This window comes from Thunnus albacares, chromosome 12 (assembly GCF_914725855.1).
Source record: "Thunnus albacares chromosome 12, fThuAlb1.1, whole genome shotgun sequence".
Taxonomy (NCBI): Eukaryota; Metazoa; Chordata; class Actinopteri; order Scombriformes; family Scombridae; genus Thunnus; species Thunnus albacares.
In genome coordinates this window covers 24,832,158-24,856,777 of record NC_058117.1, presented here as the reverse complement: position 1 = coordinate 24,856,777, position 24,620 = coordinate 24,832,158, and the positions used below count along the sequence as shown (strand labels likewise).

At 40.5% G+C, this 24,620-nt stretch overlaps 1 protein-coding gene across 2 annotated transcripts in view; it reads left to right on the top strand.

The window, feature by feature from the left end:
* Window positions 1–24,620, top strand: part of kirrel1b (kirre like nephrin family adhesion molecule 1b) — a 73,789-nt gene that overhangs the window by 24,894 nt on the left and 24,275 nt on the right. For both annotated transcript variants that reach the window (XM_044367543.1, XM_044367542.1), the window contains exon 2: window positions 21,743–21,892. In XM_044367543.1, coding sequence (XP_044223478.1) covers window positions 21,743–21,892 — 150 coding nt within the window. The remainder of the gene's footprint in view (window positions 1–21,742; window positions 21,893–24,620) is intronic.

The window sequence follows — 24,620 nt, the reverse complement described above, 5'->3', positions numbered from 1 at the left end:
ATGAAGAGATAAAGTACAAACACATGTGAGCATATATACTGTCAACAAGCAGTGCAGAGGAACACAAAACTTGCTTGTATACTGAGATTACTTATTTGGCGCGTTCAGGCCTTATAATCTTTTATTAATTCCTTTTTAATGTAAGATTTTCTTTTTGCAGTGTCTTTGGAAATGTAAATAAAAAGCACACTGAGGAGAACGTCTCATGATACCTCATGCAGACATTTTAATTTGCTAAAAAATGGACAAGAAATGTACTTAATATAAATTTCTGTTGGTTACTAATTTAAAACCAGCACAGGCAGAAACTAAAAGTATTTTTTTAGTTTTGAAGTACTTTATTCAAGCAATTCCATCTTGTGCCACTTTATAAGTTTACTTCATTATATTATAGAGCAAAATATAATATTTTTTAACCTGCTATGACCTTGTTTACTTTGTAAATTAAGATATTTTATTCAACTCATAAACTCATAAAATCAGATGCATTGCAATTACCTAGCAAATGGAGCCTCCGGGTGTGTGTCCATGACATCTCTCTCTCTCAGTAAGCAGTTCATATAAAGATCTGGTGCTCTTTCAGTCTGTATACAACAACCGCGAGCTCTCCATCCTGCTACTGCTACACTGCTGCCTGTTTTTCAGAAATTGAACACCCTCCACCTCCCGAGCCTCTTTTAATATGTGTTCGTGTTTGCCAAATGTTGTGTATCTCAGGCTCTGCCGTCGGGATTTGTGAGCTCAGGGACGATCTGTGTCAAGCTTGCTCAGATTTTGTTCCAGAGCATCACATGAGCCGATCTAAAGTGCGTATTGTCGCGACAAACGGTTAAAACCTTGACGTGAGTGTCCTGTCTGACTTAGTCACCTGAACTAGCTACAATATGAGAAGGATACTCACATTTTTAAAGTACATAGCCACCCACTACTACATTTTTCAACGAGAGAGAGAGGGTGAAGATGTCATTTCAAGGATTTGATGGTGGTACTTGTACTTTTTGATGGAAAAACCACAACAGACACACATTATTTTGACTCCAATAAGAGTATTTTTACATGTCTTAAAGCATGTCTGGAGTGGATCTTGAAGTTGAATTTTGAATATAGACTTTTCCTTGTAAAATAATATAGCATAACATTCAAACTACATAGGTTGTTCTGTAGGCTATTGCTACTTTTACTCAGGTAATTGATCTAAATACATGTTCTATCTCCCCTGAAAACCAGACAAACAGTCTTGTGCTGCATTTCCAGACACTAATGATAACTCTCAAGACAGCATGAGACAATGGGTTATTTTTAATTCAAATTACCATCTGAACATGCTGCAGTTAGTTAAGGTAAATTAAACTCTCAAACAAAAGACTCAGTGTTTAATACGGAACACTTTTACTTGTTTTCTTTGTTTCTCATGGACACACATGCTGCAGTGCTCCTCTTTAATCACTTCTGTTTTGTCATCATTGTGTACTATGCATGTGTGTGTGTGTGTGTGTGTGTGCGTGTACTGTTTGAGTGTGTGTATGTAAGGATGGTCCGAGGTGCTGCTACCCTGCTGACAGTCCTGTGACCGGGATCTCCTCCCTCCAGTCTCCTACGCCTATCCCTCCACTTCGCTCATAGTTTGGCTAATGAAAAACCTAACCTGTTTCTGACACACACACACACACACACACACACACACACACACACACACACACACACTCTAACATACACACTTGAACACACAGAACCATGCTCACAAAGCGACAAGAGAGATACTCTTACTGAAATGCAGACACAGAAACACAAGCAGTACAATATTGTGGTGAACAAACACAAAAGCACATGAATGCAAACAGATACATGAGCACACACACACACACACACACACACACAAAAACATATACATGTAAAGTGCACATACACAGACTCGTCCCATGGCTCCACGTCTGGGAGCAAAGAGCCGTCTTTAAAAAGTGAGTCCTCCGGTCCAACTCCACAGAGATCGCTTTCATTTCCCTCCTCCCTGCAGCAGTCGGTCACAAAAACACAATTTTTCTCACTGATGACTTTAGAGTAAAAAACCCAAATAAAATATTCATCAAATTGGAAGAGAAGTCCAGGATTTTTTTTTTTTTTGAAGAGGAGCTGGTGGGATTGAGTGGGTTTGTGTGTATGTGTGTGCGCGTGTGTCTGCGTGTGTGTGTTTGTGTAACAAGAAATGGAACTGATGTATCTTTTCTGTGTCACTGCTAATGTCGCATGTCGCAAGAACCTCCAGGGGGCTGCAGTCTACACACACATGCATGCAGACACACTCACATTATTATACATACGGTACACACGCTCATGCACTTTACATGCAAACACACACACCATTCATACACACATAGTATAACCTGCACCCTCACACACACACACACACACACACACACACACACACACACACACACACACACACATCCTCAAATGTACTTTGACCTATACACACAAACACAGCTCACATACTTGCACGCACTCAAATGTTTTCAGAGTCTTTGTGTATACACACACACACACACACACACACACACACACACACACACACACACACACATATACGCGCACACACACTTCATGTCACATTCCTGCACGGCATCATGGGAGTTCAAACTGAACATTGAAGGAGGAATCAATCTGCTGTTGGAATAAAATGGAGAAAATCAATTCTGCTTGTCATAACACCAACACACACATACAAACACACACATACAAATGTGCGTGTGTGTGTGTGCACGTGTGTGCGTGTGTACTAATGCAGAGGAGCAGAGGTTGACCTCAGGCTACCAGCTAATTAAAACTGTTCTAGAGAAATGAGGGAGGAAGGGAGGGAAGGAGAGAGGGAGGGAGGGAGGGAGGGAGGGAGGCGAGGAAAACATAGAGAAAGAGGAATAGTTGAAGAGAAATTGAAAAGAGAGGGAGCGACAGAGGGAGAGAGGAGAGAGGAGGAGGAGGAGGAGGAAATGAGTGAAAAAGACTGGAAGGCAAAGAGAGTGAGAAAGAGTTTAGTTGAGTTTTATGGGGTTTTTTTTGCTGGAGTTTCTCTTTATTTGAAGCGAGGGTCTAAGGACAGAGCGTTTCATATGCTGTACAGACTGGAAAGCCCTTTAAGACAAACTTATAATTTTGTGCTTTATAAATAAAAGTATGTGCACAAATGACTGAGTCATGCTCCAAAATTAATAATTTGTGCTAATGTATGAATGAATTACAATTTGACGTAACCTTGTTTAAAGGATGTCAAAGACAACAATGTTTAACAGGCGAAATCTAAAGTAATTAAAAATATTTAAATTGTTCTTAATTTAACCTTTATTTAACCTGAAGAACAGCAATTAGATGAAAAAGCTCTTTTGCAAGATTATCCTGACTAAGACAGGCAGCAACATAAAGCTACACACAAACAATATAAAAGCAAGTAATGCAGACAGATCTATCACAAACTCTCTTTAGTCAATATAAACAACTATACGTGGCCAAAACTATGTGGACATTCAAACATAACTCCTACATGTGATTAACATGGACATTAATAAGGAGTCGCACCTCCTTTGCCATTATTACAGCCTCCGCTCTTCTGGGAAAGCTCTCCACAATATTTTGCATCCTGGCTGCAGGGATTTGCTCCCATTCAGCCACAAGAGCATTAATGATGCTCCTCCATGCCAAACTGTGGAAAACAATTCTTTTTTTGTACATTTCTTGGTGCACAGGGGGCATTGTCATGTTAAAACAGGAAAAAGCTCTCTGCAAATTGTTGCCAAGTTCTTTGTAATGTTTCGTACGCTGACCCTGATGAAGGCTAGAGCCAAAATGCATTGGTCTCACATTAAAGTTGTTCTTTGTACTACTACGAGTTTGACCAGATTTTTTTTTCCCATCTCCATGCACCTTAGAAGTAGTTGTACAAGAAATCCCTACTCTGCCCAAATTTTAAAGCACACTACTATGTGAAAGAGCATTGTATGTTGTAGCGGCCCCAGACAAGACAGTTCTGTCCACATACATTTGAGAGACAGACAGCGAGAGTGAGAGAGGGAGAAAGTGAGAGAGAGAGAGCTGGAGTGAGGTCAGCAAATGTGTGAAAGTGTGAACAAACGGAGACACAATGACCTGGATGAGTGGAGGGAAGATCAGAGCTGAGAGAGAAACGAAGAGAGAGAACTAGAAACTAGTTTCATTCCATGTACTGTACAGTATGTCATTACTGTTTCCGTTGTTTTTATTATTTACTTCACTCTGTTTTACACTGTTTTTTGATCAAACGTCATGCTAGTGAAGCTTTATTGAACTGAACTCAAACTGTGAGACACGGATTACGGGGGGGGGAAGCTGGGGTGATAAGCGAGCGCGCGACGGAGAAGAAACACGGGACATTCATGTTTTATTCACACAGCAAATATACAATCGATGTCTCTTTATATAATTCATGGCTCATTTTAAATATTTCACTGTCAACAAGCCAATTAGCAATTTTAGAAGGCTGTCTGTGTGTGTGTGTGTGTCGGCAATTTTCATCATGGGTTTCTGTGTGTGTGCATGTTTGTGAATGTTTCTGAGTTTTTGCATATTTTCCCTTCTCTTTATGTGTATGTCTGTGTGCACGTGTACCAGTGGTTGTCTGTGTGTGTGTGTGTGTGTGTGTCTTGGTGTGTTTGTTTGAAACAAGACAGCGCTGCCAAACAGGCTGCTGGATCTGGGCAAAGGAGAGAATGTGTATCGAGGCATTGGAGGAGGAAGAGGAGGAGGGGAAGAAGTATGCGTGCGTGAGGGTTAGGGGGTTCGTAGAAGGAGGAGGAAAGAGTGAAAGCCTAGATTGAAGTTTGATCTGTTTGTTCTCTCCCCCCTTGTCCCACTTACATGTCCCTGTGGAGCCCAGAGAAGGAAGGCAGACTGGTGTGTGTGCGTGTATGTGTGTGTGTGTGTGTGTGCACGTGAGACACAGCGACACAACCTCGAAGTGAAAAAAATGAGCCAAAACAGATCAAGATAAACAGATAAACAGACAGATTGAAATAGACAGACTGACAGTGAGATGGGGTAAAGATAAGACAGAGAAGACATGAGCTGGAGAGGGCACAGAGATAGAGAAATGAAGACAGTGGGAAATGAGTTTAGAAAAATCACACACACACACACACACGCACACACACAGCAGCGGCACAGAGTGATTGACAGAGACCGGCAGACACGCCTACAGACTGAAAAAAGGATGAGCGGAAAGAGTGTGACAGAGGGAAAGGGAAAGACAGAGAGAGACGCAGTGATCCACAGCCGGATACAAATCGAAACAGACAGCAGAGAGACAAACAAAAAGACAGACAGACACACGGACCGAGCGACAGTCACTCGCTGTATTTGTCTGTTTGTGTCCTCGGTTGCTCCGTTAAACACCTTGTGACCAACTGGTTTTGTTAAAGTAATGACCCGAAACATTTTGCATGGATTACTGTAATGTCAGTTTTGCCCACAGTGTGCCTCGACAGCTGTGACTCAGAGAGAAACCCAGTTTATGGAAGCTGTAACATTTGCTGTGAGAAACACAGTGTCTGGTCTTTTGTAGGCAAATCATCTGCAGTGCAAGAAATGCATTTTGTTTGTTTCTTTTGAATAAATAGTAAAAAGAACTCAAGCAGCAACCATCAAGTCTTTATGTTTAAACCAGTGTGGAAAATCTTAATTTCTGTTGGATGCCGGCCCTAAAGAAACTCATGCCGCATCCCGATTCAGGGTTCACATCCTTCTAAGTCTGCATTCCTACACTGTTAACATCCCGAAGACTCAACAAGGCCTGTCCTGTTTCAAAGGCTCCCTTCCAGAGGACTAAAGCAGAGGCTTCTTTTGCACAAATTTGGAAGAAGCTGCCAGTATATCCTTTGCAGCGCTCCATATACCACAATCCATCTCAGGCTGATCAATTGGCTAATGGAGCATACAGGCGATCCTTGTCAACCCATTAGGTCAAACTCATAAGGCTCAGAAAGGTTAACAGTCTGTACAACAGACAACATCCTCTGTCTTTTGACTCTTAGTTTGGATAAATAAAAGTAGTAGACAAATGTGGCAGCTGCAGAATTACAATATGGAAAATCACAGTTACTTTAATAGATGACCTAAAGGGAAAGTGTTATATCAAGTACATAAAGTATAATATTACGTAAGTATGAAGCCACAGTATGTGTCCCAGTCAGGAAGATTTGACTGGAAAATGTATCACAACAACTATTGCACTTCCTGCATGCTCATCCCACCTCAGCCCCACTGGGGCTACCCTGTTGCTTAAATTTGGATTTTCCTTGCACAAACAATCTGGCAAGACGGTTGTGAGCAAAAAAACCAAACAGTACAGACTGTATGGTATGTCATTGTTTTTTTTTTTTTTTCAGTCTCTTGTCACCACAAGCAGTGTTAGCCAGAAAAAAATGGCGCCACCTACAAAAATCAACAGAAAATGAAACTTTTTACAGAGGAAATTTGTGCAGGAGTCTGAGCTGCTGTGATAGATAGATAGATAGATAGATAGATAGATAGAGAGAGAGAGAGAGAGAGAGAGAGAGAGAGAGAGAGAGAGAGAGAGAAGGAGGAAGACAGACTCCATTTAGAGCAGTAATCTAACCTATTACCTTAATTCTGCCCTGGCAGCAAATTTCACAAAGATCACTTTTAAAAATGTGTTTTCCTGAACTTAGTTCAGCCTAATTATCAGGGAGAGAAAGTCCTTAAGTCCCCTTAAGGCAAAATACTCGAAAATCACGACTCCCTTAATAGAATCGTGATGTTTAGTCACTGTACTGCAACACTGTTTGATTGACAGATGATCTCTGTGAAATGCAGCAGAGAAACTGCAATTTCTAAGTAGCGTGAATGGAAATAAAACAGGAAACACAAGGATATTGAAGTTTTCCACTTGTTCTTTGGTCATTTGTCTTTGCATGACAGACTGAGCTAAATTATTATTTTAACTTTCTATAATGTCGAAAATTATGATGATTAACAGGCTCAAACAGGCAGAATCATCGCTGTCAAATATTGCCTTACCACATTACTCTTAAATTAAGAATCAGGCAGGGAATACAGATATTCCCTAAACTCCACATCCCAGATCTAAAACATACAGTATCCAAATTAGCACATACAGACCTGAAAGGGTTTTTTTCATATTTTACATTCTTTGCAATAGCAAGATCAGATCTTCAAAGGCTGTAGTAGCTGAGGTATCTTGCACTTACATCAAACAAAAAAAAATGATGAATGTTGAATGCTGTTGGGCTGTGAAGTTCTGACAAAAAAGGGCCTCCAACGCACGGCTTTGGCAAGCTTTCACACCCTCTCAATGCAGCTCTATTATATCTTTGCATTAGGAAGTGTAGGAACTGCAAGAAAAAAAAATGTCAGGCAGTAGCTGTGGGAGGAGAGGGGAATTTTAAGTGAATTTTTGAAATGCACGGGAAAAAAAAAAAAAAAAATGCAAATTAGGTGTGTTTCCATCAGCCGAGTTGAAGAAAATAGATTGAATTTCCACACAGACTTTCAAGAACTGATTTCTGTTTTGCAAGTTGTTATCATGCTTTCGTGTCGGATAGTGTAAGTGATATTTCATGCTTTCATTTTCAAGATGGAAATCAAGGAATGCACTTTGCATACTATAAGGCGCCGACTACAGCTACCCCGGCGCTTTATACATGGGAGAGACAACACGTTTTTACTGCGAGGTCACGGTTTACACAGAGTAGCTCACAAAAGAATTTTTTAACCTGCAGAGATTTCTCTTTTTCCCTCAACTGAGCATAAAACTTGACATTTACATTCAGTTTTTTTCTAGCTCTTGGAAGGCAGCCCAGCTCTTGTTCCTGCTGCATTACTGGAGTAACACCATGAAAATTCAGTCATTACCGCTGTAACTTATTAACAATTAGATTAAACCGCATGCACATTTCATTCGTGTGGCAGAGGCACTGCTGAGTCTTCCTTCAACTCTTCTTCTTCTTTTTTTTTTTTTTTCCTCCATCGTCATTAACATAAAAGTATCCTCATCTGTGTTTGCAGCTGAGCTTTTGTCCTCTTGTTCACAGAGGCTACTGCGAGGTTATTTCTCTTCACCGTTTCACTTCACAGCAGAATCTCATCTCCTCTGCCTCAGTGGAGTTCACATCACCAATTCTTATTGAAGGGGAAATCACACAGCCATTGCTGAGCGAGGTCGTTATTTGGATAATGACTAATCTGCTCCCGACTTAATTCCATTCCTCTGATCCAACGTCCAGGTTGGAGTCAGAGGATGTGGCTAATGATGTGGCTGCAGCATTGTCTGGGAATGCAGAGCATATATGCATGTACACACACACACACACACCACGCACAGACACACAGACACACAAGAGATACGTACTTGCAGACATTCACTTGTAAGTCACTCACTTGCTCACACACTGTAAGCACTTATATGTATGAGTTCTCTTTAATGTCACGCATTGACACACACATTAACCCCATGAACTACGATTTTCCTCTTAAATCCCCCCTTAAGGAAACATTTTTTACACATTATTCTCCAATGTCACGTAAATACTGTTTTCATTCCAGTGCTTCATTGCTCATTTTAAGTGGGATTCAAGCACTACGGCTGTCCCAATACATCAGATAGAGAAAATGTCAGCGTGTTTATATTGTTTTCAAGATGTCGTATTTAATATCTCCGGAAACCGCAGAATTTTGATTAGATCATAAGTCTGTGAGTTTTACGCGTGGTCACACCACATCCATTTGAGTTAAATCAATAGTTTGTGTTAGAGCTACGATGATTAGTGGATTCGTTTATTTTCAAAAAATGAATCACCAACTATTTTGTTATCAATTAATCATTTTGGGTCATTTTTAATGGAAAAAAAAATGCCCAAATTCTCTAGTTCCTGCTTCTCAAATGTGAATATTTTCTGGTTTCTTGAGTGTTGGTCAGGACAAAACGAGACATTTGAGGACATCAGTTTCATGGACATAATTTTTTTTTTGACATTTCATAGATGAAACATAATCAACAGATTAATCGATACAGAAAATAATTGTTACTTGCAGCCCTAGTTTGTATATTAATGGATTAAATATGTGAAAGGAGTTGCTTGCAGTATTGAACACACAGAGAATCATCACCCAACTCTGCAGCTCTCCCCTTTTTTATCTGTCTATTTTAGCTGATAGTTTTGGTTTTGCTGCAAATTTACTGTTTGGTTCAGTCTCATTTCTCTCAACAATCCTGTTTGTAACAGCAGCAGAAAAGCTTGAATAAACCTGCCAGGTGCTAAACAGCAGACAGACAAAGTTACTAAAAAAAAAGAGTTCTTTTAGATTGATATTTTTATATTTGCTGTCAAGTAATCAACTTTTTGCTAACGCGTTAGCCTTAACAGCTTTATAAGGCAATAACATGTCCAAGCAGCTGACTGGAGTGTTTACCACCAGTGTAAAGTCATAAAAATTAAAACAACTTTAGAGAAACTTGAGCTCAGCCAATAACCAGTGTTTAATAGCATGCAATAATCCCAGTTTAAAAGTTGTTGATATAACTGTAGACTAACTGTTAGGATTGATAAAATTATTAACATAGTGTTACCCTTCACCCTAACCCTCATCATCACACGTCTAAACCCAACCCTTATCCTAACCTCAACCCGAAAACCAAATTTAAACCCCCAGACAGCGAAGTCTAGCCAAACTGTCCTCACCTCACAAACGTGTCCTCACTTTCAAGGCTTCACATTGGTCCTCACAAAGATAGAAGTACGAGAAAACACACACACACACACACACACACACACACACACACATTCATCCGTGCACTTGGTCTAATTTTTATCGGATGCAACATTCACAGCATTGACCTGCTCACTCATACGCACTCGCTCCCACATGCACCAAAAAACACATCCACACAAACACACAAACATAAACCCCCTCTCTCCACACACACACACACACACACACACACACACACACACAATTGCCCTCGTCTTCTCACATGCTTTTTCACTCTGTGCTCATTTGGTGATGTTAATGCTTGCAGACATGTACAGTGTGCTCTAACAGTGGAGGGAGGGGTGTGTGTGTGTGTGTGCGCGCGTGTGTGTCTGTGTGTTTGTGTTTTAGCGTGTGTGTGCGGTGCGTATGTGCGAATGCGAGTGTGCGTACATGTGTGTGTACTTACCGCTCTTAAAAACCAATTAACAGCGCACAGCAGCAGCCACCCCCCACTCCTCCAAATGAAGAGGTGAATTAAACATCACCAAGACCAGATGGAAAGAAATCAGAGAGAGAAAGAGAGAGGGATGAATAATTGAAGACAGAGGAGATCATAAAAAAAAAAGGGGAAATAAAACTGAAATAAGAGATGAAATGAAATGTAAGAAAGCAGAAGTCAATTAGAGAGACTGAGAGAGAGCTGCAGGGTGAAGCAGATAGGAAGAGAGGGGAGGGATTGCAGTGTGTTTGTGTGTGTGTGTGTGTGCGTATGTTTGGGAGCATGTTTGGGAGCATGTGCACACAGTTGTTTGCGTGTGTGTGTGTGTGTATGTCTCTCCTGCCAGTTTTCCGGCAAAAGAGTCAAACTGTAGACAACCCAGTTGTTTGAAGTTCACAGCAGCATAATCAGGTTGGTTGCAGTACAGCGATGATTAGACCACACTACTGTCGTTAACGAAGCTGAACTTCAATACCACTTCACCGCCGTTCTGTACGAATGTGTTTCTATATGTGTGTGACAGAGAGAACAAATAACCTGTGAACCTTGTGCCAGTTTCCCAAAAGCGTTTTGCAAGCACTGCCTACAGGCATATCACACATGGTCATGGATCGGTATGCATGGATCGCAAGTATGGTGTTTGTTTTGATTTGTAAAAAAAAAAAAAAAACGGGGAAAGCCGCACACTCATGACTACGATGCATTTATTTAAACAAGTAATGATCAGCGTTTCGGCAGTTATGAATGTGTGGCTTTCCTTTTCTTTTTTTTTTAATGTCTGCCTGTGAGCCAGCATCTCACTAGAGTCGCTATACGTTTTTCTTCAGGGTTTTTATTTTTCTGTTGTTGTTTTGATTAGTGAAACATGAGAAGAAAAAAATATCATGTTGCGAATTGCAGCCTGCATTTTGCACATTTGGTGAAACAGGCCCCTGCCTTTCATCTATTGCTTTATGCCATATAGTATGAGTAAAAAATAACAGTCAGACCTTCGTACATACATGTGTTTGTACAATCAGCCTACAGTACATCTCCATATTTTAAAAGTAACAATAGAAGAAAGAATACAGGACATAGACTTGTTTAATTTTCACCTTTAAGGGCTTTAAATTCTGGTTTATCACAACTTTGGTCTTATTTTCTTACCGTCGGTCAACATTGCTATCAGTAATAAAAGGATTGCACTCACCGAGTTCATTACTGAGATCTGGAAACACAGCAAGGTTTCAAAGGGCAAGAAACACGAGCAGTCAGATCATCAAACAGGTTGTGGAGGAGACAACAAAGGCGAACAGTAAAATTATTACCCGCACTGTGCATTTTAAATATCCATCTCAGTTTACTGACAGTTCTCTCACTTCAACCTTTTGATGTAGGCTTGGCTTGTTATCATTGTGAGCGCTCACACTTTTCCTGTGCAGTTAGGGATCATTACCAACAAATCTGGTGCACTCGCTTGTGATTTCACTATAACTCTCGATATAAAGTTATAAAGTTGGCTTGTTTAATACATTTCTGATCATCTGGTCACTCATGTTCCTTGCGATAGTGATGTAGTCATGTTCCCAGACATCAGTAGATACAAAGAAAAACAAGACAGACGTTGTAATTAACTGGAATCATCCTTTGATATTATTTTTTACATGAACAGATTTTGCTGTAATCACCGTTTTTCCTTTTGTTTCCACTATTTTCCTTCTCTACATGCTTTGGCACTCAAATGTTCACTATTTCACATGTTAAAATTGGAAAATGGACTTGATAAAAAATTGGAATTAAAAGTGAGAGAAAGAGAGAAGCAGCACTACTTCTATTATCCTTAATTTCCTTTGGCCCAGGAATGCCAATCCTCACATTATTTACAAGTAAATAAATAAGTTAAGTGTGTGTGTGTGTGTGTGTGTGATAGAGACTGTACAGTATATGTGTGACTGTGCATATATCTCTACGTGTGCATGTTTGTACACCTCTGTGTTGTCTCACAGTGATTTTTGAGAGTGTAACTGAGTAAATCTGTGTGTGATTGAATGCATTTAGACTTGAACGTGTGTTCACCTCTGCAGGCATTTGTGTAATTTGTATAACGCGTGTGTGCGGTTATTGTCCCCGCTTAAGTATTTGTATGTTTACTTGGCACTTGTGAATCATGCATCCAGTTGTCTGTGTAACTTTGTGCACTGTCAGTGTGAGGATGAGTTTGTGGATATACTCACTGGTAATTGCCCCTGGATGAGTTTGTGAGAGTGTGTGTGTGCGCCCCTGTGTGAGTTTGTGTGTGTGCGTGTGATTTCCAATAACTGCTTGGTTTGCTCAGCGTCACGCTGCTCCTCTGCTCTGCTGGAAGTGTTTGTGAGGGGAAATAAAAGCAGCGTTAGGAAGAGAGGGGGACACTGGGAAATCACTGAGATACTGTTTACAGCAAACACCGAGCGAGCCGGGACGCACGGCGACAAAGTTATGATCTTTGCGTCTGTCCCTCTGTGTCTGTCTGACTGAGTCCTTCTCTGTCTTTCTGCCAGCTCTTGTCTTCGTCTATGTCAGTTTAATGCCGTGTACTTCGGGCGCATAAATGTTACATGAACCATATTTCCAAAACATCAAAATAAACAAGGCAGCGGTGAACATATTGTCTCACAGAATGATGCAGTCGCCCCTCACAGCCAATCAGAAACAAACAGGTTGCTGCCTTTGTTTGTAAATGACTGGAGGGACACATGGCGTTGTAATGTGACAGAATTGGATTACTTTCCTGTGATTACTTTGTGTGTGCACTGTTGTATGTGTCTAGCATTCCTATATAATCTACTACACACCTTAATGGACTGTAAATGTATTTGTATAAGGAAGTTAAATACAACAGAAACATTCAAATGACAAACACCAATTAATAAACAGTCCAAAAAGATGCAATGATGCATTTAAACATTGTTTGCATACATATGTACTGTATCAAATTCAGATTCTGTCTCTTTAATTCAGCTCTTGTCTCCTTTCTGTTATCTTATGACATTCTTTCATGCAACCACTTTTTTCCCACTTGTGTTATTTCTCATCTGTAAACTGCGTTAAAAAAAAAAAAAAAAAAAGCAAGTGGCTGAACTGACGGGGGTCATATTGTTTCTGTTTCATCTGGGAGATGATGAAATACGATCCAGAAAGTCTAGTTTGAGTAATAGATCAATGAGTTTTAAGGCCTATCAGGCGCCATAACATCGCACAGCTGTTATAATATCAGACAGGGTTTAACAACTCTTGAAAGTAGTTACCGTGACAGTCATGCTATTATCTTTCAGCGAGACTAATATGCAGAAACAGTAGAAATATGGTGTTTACACTAAGTAGTAATCTACCAGGAATGTGCGTTTGCACATATTTGATCGGCAACGTCTTGCACAAAGACAATGAATCGAAACAAAAGTTCAGCCACATTTAACTTTTCTGCCAGATCATCCCTACTGTGCCAACACAGTGGCCTCATTGAAATGAATGAGTGGGCTGCATTTTTGCACACAGTCTTATTGTCTGCCTGAAAACGGGCTTCGCTGTGTCTGTCACAGCAGGTGCAAGAACAGCAACAGGGATACATTTGGAAGGACCCAAATGCAGACATCAGAGGCAGAACTTGATGCGGTTCAGTGATTTAAATCACAAACAAAGGTTTATGGGATTGTGAGGCAGGCAAGGGTCAAAACCAGAGAAGGCAGACCAAACAGATAAACAAATCTGACAAAGAGCAGACAAGAATCAAAAATCCAATAAACAGGCAAAGTCCAAAACAGGCAGGTAACAGGTCTCAGGTACAACAGATGAATAGAACACTGATACAGAGGCTAGAGAGCAAGACACGAAGCACGTGGCGACTTAACCATCTGGCAGAGAGCAATGAAAGTGGACTGATGAGGGAATGAGTTGCAGGTAAGGGGTGGGCGGAGTAGGCCAGGTAACTGCAGGACTAATCAGAAGCGGGAACAGGTGTGTCGATGGGTAAAAGGAGGGAAAGTCTGAGGGCATCTGGTGGACAGCTTGAGGATGGCAGGTCTGAAGAGTTGGAGGAAAGTACATGGCCTGGGAGAAGTGAGCAGGGTCTGGAGACAGACTGAGAGTAACACAGAGGGACTGAGGAGCAGATTGTGACAGTGTCTGGTGTGGGTTGAAATTTAGTATTCAAAAATGTTACAGAAAGTTTTAAGAATTGACAGCGCTGCTTTTCATGTTTTCATCCCAAGAAGGAATCCACTCTTTTGCAATATAGCGCACCAACTGATCGTTAGGAAATGATGATAAAAGATGAAATCCGGTGATATTTCAAGGTTGACAGATGTTGTACAGTTGAAAAGTTTAAAGCCTTTTGTACCTTTTGTGCAGTGAGACAGAACCTGATCCGGTATTTATTCAGAAAATGAAAACATTTTCCATTTAGAAAAGTGTCTAAACTTTTTTTTTTGGCAGTGTTGAGGAATTCTATTATATGATTTCAATGTATTTTCCTGTTTCCACTCAACTGTCTGAGTGCAATAGTGTGCCAGAAAATGTCAGTTTATTATATTTTTGTATATATTATTTTCAGCTAATAGTTTTTTTTCTGTCTCTCCATCCTTGCTTTTTCTTATCATCACTCTTCTGTTTTTCTGTGACCATCCCTCGTTCCCCCCTCTCCCTCTTTCTCTCTCTCTCTCACACACACACACACACACATACAATTCCCTCTCTTTCCTCTCTCTCATGCAAACACCTTTTTTTTTTTTTTTACTCTCCCATCCACACTTTGCCCTTTGCTGCCTTTTCAGAAATGGCAAATATATGCACACGGCATACACACACACACACACACACACACACACACACACACACACACACACACACAACAATGACAGATATGTATGCAGGCATGCGTGTAAACACAGACAATACTCACACACATACACGCACGCACACATAAAACACACATAGACACAGCATGCTCTATCCTGCCTGAGAGTGGTGTGTGTGGTAGTTGAAATGGGAGCGAGCTGTAGCCCGGAGGCAGAGCTGGGACGTGAATACACGGAGAGAGGGTCAGCGTGGCGGTTTGGGGGGGGGGGGGGGGGGGGTTAGGAGGATGAAGGCTTCAGGGTGTGGAGGACTTCAGTTTAGGGTTACAAACCTTACAAACTGTCCTTTCACTTCTACATAGGAAATGTCTGCTGCAGGACTTTGTATTTGGCTTCTGGTGGCCATAGTGGAAGTCTGTTTCCAGTTCTGTGACAACGTCTAATAAGATGACAAGATCAAGGCAGTTAAAATATCTTTCCTCCTGTTTACTGCACAATAGTCACGATGACAGATAAAATGATTGTTGCTGTGATAATTTTCCAGAGTTGTCTGACTGCTGACAAAGTGTTTTTTATGTTTTTTACAAAGAAGCTATCTCAGTTCCTTCCTTTTCATCTTAACCTGAACTCCCAACGATGGCAATTCATGAGATTTAATTTGATTTGAGTGAGCAGAGTTGACATTTAGCCTAGAACGCTAGAAAAGACAGTCATTGTATGAGAAGTGTTGCCTGAAAGACTATTTCATAAATTCATGTAGCCTGAACTTACTCTTTTTTTTTTCCTTTTCTTTCTTAACCCTGAGCCGATAAAGAACTTGTGAAGTGCCTGGAAAATGTGAAGTTACCTGATAGTATTAACTTCTGTCAATCACCACAAAAACAAGACAGTTAAAGGGATTGTGACAAATGCTAAAGGTCAACATACATCAGTACAATATGCATCATTGTGGGTTAATGTAAGGATACATTACTGTCTTGTCTCATTGAGAGGCATCAAAAGCATCACATCGACTCCCATGAATGGCTTATTCCAGCTGCTGCTCTTCTAGCGAGACTGTCATAACCAAAAAGAAAATAGCAACAATCATTTGTGAAAATGCCTGAAACCAACCTTTATTTATGCTTAGTGGCAAGGACCTATAATAGCTGTTTGAATTATGACTTGCTGTCCGTCCCTGGTTGGAGCTGGGATGAGCATGAAACTCTCCCAATTGAGTCATCAGTGCTAAAAATGAGGAATTGCTTTAGAAAATATCTGGCTCTTTGATAAAGTCATAAAAACTTTGTGGGAGATGTGAACTATTACTCCCAAGGTGCATTTCTGTAAGACACATCTAATCACCGAGCCTGCTAACGGTGGGCGGGAGATAAACCGATAATACAATCTGCAACAACAATTTAGTTTTGAATTGTGTGTCAGTTTTGGATTTATTCAGAAACTAAATTCTGTTTTGTTCACAAATTCAGTAACAAGGCGTTTTTATTTCGCTTCAGCTTTGATTTGCTCCTCTAACTGGATTCTTCTCCGCAGCAAAACCCATGAGCGAAACGGGGCTCATGGGTATTGTGGTGTTTAGATCCGACCGCTATACCAAACTGACGGACAAAACATAATTTCTCAGGAAGGAAGATGAAACAATTAAAACTGTTGGTTATAACAGAATAGGATTTTTACATAAAAAAAAAAAACACTTCTGGAACCAGTGGCTCCCAACACTTAGCAACACTAGAGACCCTCAGAGATGGATGTGTAGACAAAGTGTCAGACTTTGACATGAGCGTTAAAGTCTGACCCATTCATCCACTACACAGACTTTGTCCCTTTATAATAACGACACCTGATTTCCTCCCATTAGCTCCCATCATGATTATGACGGCAGCTAGAGGGCTTCTGTTACATGAACATTTGCTTAAACGACTGATCCTGTCATTTTTCATAGGAGAACACTCTCTCTTCTCGCCACTCCGGTTAAGTTTTGAATAGGCACAAAAACGTTGAGGTCAAAGAAAGATCACCGTCTGGGTTAAAACACGACTGGTGCCCATTTTTTGAAAGTCACTTTAAAGATGTATGACTTTGTTATCAGTCAGTCTTTGCTGTTTATTTTTGCCAGTCACCCAGATTTCAACTCACAAGTCTGTTTGTGTTTTTAGTACCACTACTCTATGCCGAGAATGTGAATTTTATCCGCTGTATCTAAATACTTGCGCTCATGTATAATGGAATATATATATATATATATATATACGACATTTTTAGAACACAGTAAGATGTGTATGAGTTACATTTAAAACTCAAGTGTATAACTTGATAAAGGGTTAGTTATATAGTACTTGTATAGATGTTTAAATCATTGTAAGCCCTCAGATGTAATGGTGGAAAAAAAGTGGACAAAGTGAATTAAAGATACTAAGGGTTAATATGTTTGGACACTGATGCTGTTATTACAAAAGTCTGTCTATTGTACCACTGGGTCATTATGCAATGAGAGGGAGAGAGAGAGGAAGCGAAGATACAGGCCTACCTAACAACATCCCTCAGGGTAATGACGCAGGGAGGTTAAGATGAAGAGAAGGAGAAAAAAGAAAGGAGGAGGAAGAATGAGGAGGCTGGAAATACAGACAACAGCTTAGGAAAGGAATACAAAGACAGGAGAAAGGAAAAGGTGGGAAGAAAAGAGAAGAATAGAAAGAGGCACGGAGAGAGAAATCGTCAAAGATATATGATAGATCAAGAGGCTGAGGGAAGAAGAAAAGAGATGCGGTGGAGAGCTAGAGGTAGAGAGGTGAGAGAGGGATGGAGGGAAGAAAATGATGGAGAGAAGAGAGAAAGAAAGAGATGTACTGAGAGAAAAATAGTGACATGTTAAAAGACAGAAAGCGGATGAGATGCTATGTTGAGAAAAGACAAAAAAAGACAGGTAAAGAGAAAATGAGGATGGAAAGCATAAGAAAGAAAAAAAATAAGAAAAGAGGATGACAGGATAAGGACAGGAGAGGTAAGTCTGGGAAAGAGCAAGTAGGGGACAAAAGCAAGAGAGAAGAAGAAGAAAAGGAGAGAGAGAAACGGGAGAAGAGAAATAAAGAGAGGGGAGGAAGGGAGGAGGAGAGAAGCGAGTGAGCACACGGGAGAGGAAATAGATGGAGAATTTGAAAGTGGAGAGGGCGGGAGGGAATGTTAGAGGGGAGAGAGATAGAGAAGGAATGTGTGTGCGTATGTGTGTGCGTGTGTGTGTGTGTGTGTGTGTGTGTGTGTGTCTGTGTGTGTGTGTATGTGTGTGTGTGTTGGGGGGAGGAAGGTGGGGGGGTATCCCGTAGGGTTAATTACATCTCTGTTCTCTGTCAGTGCAGCTCTCTCCTCCGCAATCTGAGTCCCTGTTGCAGGCTGACAGGCCACACACACACACACACACACACACACACACACACACACACACATACACAAATCAGCACACTAATATATAGCCACACACTCACAAACACACATACACACACACTCGAATATCATGACACACAAACAGAAATGTTTTCTGTCTCCTCCTTTTTGTCCTTCTGTCACAATTTCTTCATCTCTCTCTCTCTCTCACACACACACACACACACACACACAAGTCAGTCCCAGGAGAACATGCGTTGTTCTGTGCGGAGTTATACACGAAGAAGAGGGCCCTTACTCATAATAGCTGTTAATTTTGCATAAATCATGCATAACATGACCCACATGTAAATCACTCATGTCAGCAGGATATCACATCCCAGCAGCTTCTTCTTCTTCTTCTCTGTGGGAAGCAGCAGCAGCAGCAGCAGCAGCAGCAGCAGCAGCAGCAGCAGCTTCCATATTCACTGTTTTGTCTCTGTGTTTATGACTTTGACTTAAAAGAGCTTGAAAGAGAGAAAGATGCAACCTGGGAACGTCACAATCGGTTTTTAATGCAATAAAAAGTGGATGTTTTGGCTCCTCCATCAGGGTTGTTTAACATACTAAGAAGAAATAAAATCATTTTCTGACCTTCTTCATTTATATAATAGACTGAATCTAAGAATAAATGTAGAAGATCAACTTGTTTTGACAAGTTTTGACTTGTCTAACACAGATTTTGTGTGAGTGATACCTGCACAAAAAGTGAGTTGATACCTGATTTTTACAAACCTCTTTATCTGCCTGTACATGTTGGTGTGATGTTGGATGATGTATTCCAGCTGTTATTCTTTAATGAAGTGATTTTGTTGTATCTGTGTTGTTCAAACCGCCTTTGTGTGAAAATATATTCAAGGTGAAGAAAGTGATAATGATGACAGTTTTTGCTTGTAGAGACAAAGACAGACTTGTACCACTCACTCAACATTTAACATCTTGGAACTGCATTGCATTTTGGTCTAATGAGGCTTTTTTTGAGTTGCAAAAAATTGGTATCAGTGTGTCTTCTCTTGTAGATTACTCCCTGTTTGACTGTTTAAAGTGTAGTTTGGGAGTTGAAGTCAAAGGTCAGAAGTGGTTGGCATAAGTAACGACTTTTACAGTGGTGTTATGCAGTCGACAGGGAGAGGAAAGATAAGGCGGATTTGAACTGGACCTGTTTGAATGTTTAAACATCAGAGAGCAGAAAACGGTGGCTATAATAAGAAGCCAGCGCACTTTAATTTGGGGAACTGACAACAAACGTAATTCAGTAAAAAGTAACTTAAATAACACATTTCAAAACCTGAGTTTCAAAGGATTCACGGTCATAAATGAAAGAATGTAAGTCACATAAAAAAGGGAAATCAAAGAAAAAGAATTAAATACAACTGATAAATGAATGAATTAATGAATTAATAGTGTTCAAAGAAGTTAAAAAAGAAGTCAGGGTGAGTAAGAGCATCAATAAAATGTCCAAGAGAAGAAAAAAAAAGGTCATGAGATGAGATTTCAAACTCCTTAACACCCAGGAGAAGATGGTTACATATTGTAACCCTGGAGACATGACAACAAAAGCTCGGTCACCACAAAACCAGATGTACACTACAAAGATTTTGGGCCATCAGAAAAAAAAAAAAGGTTCTGTTATAAAAATATATTATAAAAGCAATGAAGCAATATCTCAACATCATCTTTTTGCCAGAAGAAGAGAAAGAAAAACGCAACAAAACAAGAGCTACTTTAACAATAGTAAAACGCTTTAAGACAGATTTTCCTTTATCTTCAAAAAGATAACACAGCTATCGGCTTACAGTCACAGCAGTTGTCTTCTCGATTCACTATGCAAAAGGAAAGTTGATGAAAACATCAAAGTGCCTCTTGTGAAGTCTGAGGATTCCTGCCTTCAATGAAGGAGGCCTCCTCACAAATAACATGACAGGTCATGTAATCCTCCTGACAAATCAGTAAATCTCCCCGTTGTTTGCACCTTTGTGGTTGAATCCCACTGAGACGTGTCCCTCAGAGCCACGGCCTGCTTTATTAACCAGTTTTGCCTTAATTAGCTAATAGGATTGTTTTAACCATGATCCAAGAACAGAATAGCCCATGGGAAGACAAACACCAACTATGTGGAAGTGTGTGTGTGTGTGTGTGTGTTTATATGTGCGTGGATGATCAGCTTTGTGACTCAATGTGCAATTACATGTGCGTGAAATACTCAGTGAGGTGTGTGTGCCTGTGTATGAGTGCATAAATTGGGTGTGATTCAGTGTTGCGTGTGTGCAGGAGCTTCTGTTTGTATAAGATTCAGAGTGTTCGGTGTGTGTGCGCTCGTGCACGTGCGTGTACATGTGTCATCTAAAGCACCACAGTCTCCTTCTCTGCCTTAATTAACAAGCCTTCTTGCAAGACTTTCTCTGGAATATGAAACAATTTTACCTGATGATGCAAACGGCTGAAAACAGAGCCGGGTTAGTGCCTCGCCTCCTCACCTGACACTTTCTCTTTATGCGAGAGCGTTAATGTATGCCTGCGCTACACTTGTAGTTTTTATATCCGTGTATTTTAGTGGCGCTGCAATAGCCAAAAGGCTTATTTTGCTGGAGGAAATGTGTGTGTGTAAGCAAAATCCTTTGTACTGTGTGATGAAAAAGAGCAGGCTGTATCACAGCTTGGCAATGATGTTCTTGCAACACAAGCGTGCGCTTACACATCCATGCACGCACGCACACTTTCATTAACACATACCCACGCAGAGACAACATAAGTCTTTGTAAAGTCCAGGGAAAACCTTGAAAAGGGGGCAAGAAAGAAAAGAAACAGAAGCAGAAAAACACAGAGGAGTTACAAATATGCAAATTGTAGCGACTGAGCTCAGAGTCCAGTTAAAAAGACCAATGATTTAAATGATTTTATAAAATAAAAAGTAGGAATTCTCTTGTGTCTCGCTTTTGCTCTGCAACCAGCCAACACATATGTGCATAAATGCAAGCAAATTCAGTCCAAAACTTTACAGTCCCATAAGAGAAATTTCACTCAAAGACGGGGTTTATATTAAAACACACTCTCAATAAAAACACATAATAAAAAACGTCAATAAAAACATCATAAACGCAATAAAAACACAAAACAAATTACCCCAGCGGCCACCACATGGATAAGCACGAGTCGATCGGACTGTTTAGCTCAATACACTGCAGTAAAAGATGGCAGCTCATTGCCAGGTCACAATGAAAGGAACTTAAAATTGATTTTATTCTCTGTCCTTCTGTTGCAGTGTGGTGCGTCCGCTTCTCCCAGGAGCCTGCAGACCAGTCGGTGGTACTCGGAGAACGGGTGGTGCTGTCCTGCGTGGTCTTCAACTACAGCGGCATCGTCCAGTGGACCAAGGACGGCCTGGCCCTCGGCGTCGGAGAGGGTCTCAGAGGTGAGGGATGGGGAAGAAATCCCGTAGTGAAAAGGAGTGAAATCTCGCAGCTCCACCAAGCTGTAGGGATCAAAGTGAAGTAAAGAAGGGGAATAACTCAGCTACGGTTTCGGTTCAGTTTTGACTGTAAGAACCTTGACAAAAGATATTATGGCTGAAAAGTGTAGGGGTTTTTTAACATTAAGGGAATGAACACTGTACCAAGAGAGAGAGAGTTAAGAGCCAAGAGGCGTGTGAGTGACAATCTGGGCAAAAATGAGTCCTGTATATCATGCTGAATTAGAGAAAATCCCTCACACTGCTGACAAAAGCAGACGCACATTCGCATTTACATTTTAAGCCGACACGCACATCCAGAATGACTTACTGCGAGTGCAACAGTAGAATGCGCTTCATTTTAGAGATGGGTAAGTATCACACACAACCAAAAGTGAGGAGAGTTAAAGGGTCGAAGCCACAAAAGAAAGAGAAGAGGATTTTTTTTTTTCCCTTGCATTCGCGGGATGATCGGAGGAAACTCAGAAGTGAAAAATTAAATAAGTGGCCCCGTTTTGCAAAAAACATTCAAACAAGCTTGTGACCAGCGTGGCTTAGTGACTGCAGGTATTGACTTTTTACGACTGCAGCTGCAGATAGCTTTTATTCCTTGCTCATGATAAATTTTAGTGAGCTATTTCAAGAATGAAAATGATCTCTCAGACGTGTATCTGTTGAACAGCCTCTGAGACAGCATTGAGAATCTTCATTGAAAGGTAATTTAATGTGAAGTACTTAAACTGAAATGCTGCGTTATAATCAGTGTAGTGCTTACTATAGAAAAAAAAGCATAGTATCGATCAATTCTGCAGTAAATATGTAATCAGTCAAGTTTAATATAGGAGGTAAACAACACAGACAACTGGAAAAAAAAACCTGCTTTGACTACTAATCTGCGAGTTCCACCTTTTTTAAATTTTGGTTTTAAGTCTTCACCCAACAACATCTTTGATGCTATAAGTAGGATTTCTGTGGTGTTTCTGCTTGTTTCTCAGACTTTGTGGTGGTAAAATCAGAGTGTTGATGACACTACAAGGACAAGGACTCAGACTTAAACATTATGCCAAATGCACATTTTTTTTTCTTGTGTTAATTCCAAACATACCACTGCAGCTGTAATTGCTTTTCTCAAGAAAAACCTTCTAGACAAACCATCCATTACCTGCTTGAAACCCTCTTTTAAAGTAATTCAGTGATAGAGGGGAAAAAAAAAACATTTATTTATATATGAAAATGTCACAGATATTTACTTGACTGAGCAATTTACTCAACAAAATAACATTATAAACAATAAGTGCATTAGCACTCGCATACTTAGTGCCCTTTAAGCTCTGAACCACACGTCACACTTCTCATCGCACTGTAAATTCATCCACAAAGAACAACACATACTGTATAGCACATAAACACATCACATACACACCCACCCACCCACCCATATGCATTCAGTCAACTCACCACCCGCACACACATACACACACACACACACACAAAACCCAAAGACACATGCACACAGTCACACAAGTGATAATCTGACATGTGATGTGAATCTTGTGTTCAACTCAATTTAATTCACAGGTTCAGTAAAGGTCAGCATGTTCCTCTCTCTCTCTCTCACACACACACACACACACACACACACATGCTCCTCTGTCTTTCAAAACCACTTCTTTCATCACTTGTATTTCTCAGATGCTTTTCATTTCTCTCTCCTCTGCTTTCCTCTCTCTTTTTTTTTTCGCTCATGCCTTCCTCCTCCCTCCTTCTCTCTGTCGGTAATGCTCTCTTTGTCCTTGTAGCCCCTTTGCAAGCGCGGTTGCGGTGACAAACACACCAGCGTTTGATCAACATGTTGTCCTCTTTGTCTCTTTTTCTCGGCTTTTCTTCCATCCATCATCAACTTCCGTCCATTTTTTTTTTATCTTTAAATTGCTTGTGCTGCCATTCCTCCTTTCATCCGTGACGTACAGTCCCTCCTTCTTCTTCTTCTCTTGTTTATTGAGAATTTGAGAATTTACTGGCATCTAGCAGAACAGACTTGGCAGAAATGGGATATAATATTCATAAGTATGTTTTAATTAGTGTATAATCCCATGAAAAGAGGAATGGTGTGTTTTCGTTCGCTTAGAATGAGCCCTTTATAGCTACATAGGGAGCAGGTCCTCTTCCACAGAGGCCGCCATGTTGCACCGCCATGTTTCTACGGTTTAGCCCAGAACAGACAAACAAAACATTGGCTCTAGAGAGGACCTTTGATGTTTTTTGTAAGTTTCCCGGCCACTGTAGGTTCTCCTTCACACCTTGAAGGGGAGGGAGAAGGGAGGTGTATTTGGTCAGCGGTGCAACCTCACCGCTAGATGCCACGAAATCCTACACACCAGTCCTTTAATTAATATAGAAATAATGTATACTGATCTAATGAGGTGTTGTTGTTGTATGAAGTATGACATATAAGAGGTTGTTGTTATGTGCCCTTTGTGGTTTTATACTGCTGTTAATGACAGTGTAGGCGGGCAGATTGCGCAGTAAAATCATACCTGCAGTTTGCACACACGCAGGAGATCTGTGTTCGACTAAAACAGGTTCTCAATGTAAATCTAGAGTAATATAAAATATAAAGAGAACCCTTTAATATGGTAATGATCTATGTCACATGTCACATGTGTGTACCGTGTTTACATGTATCAATGCA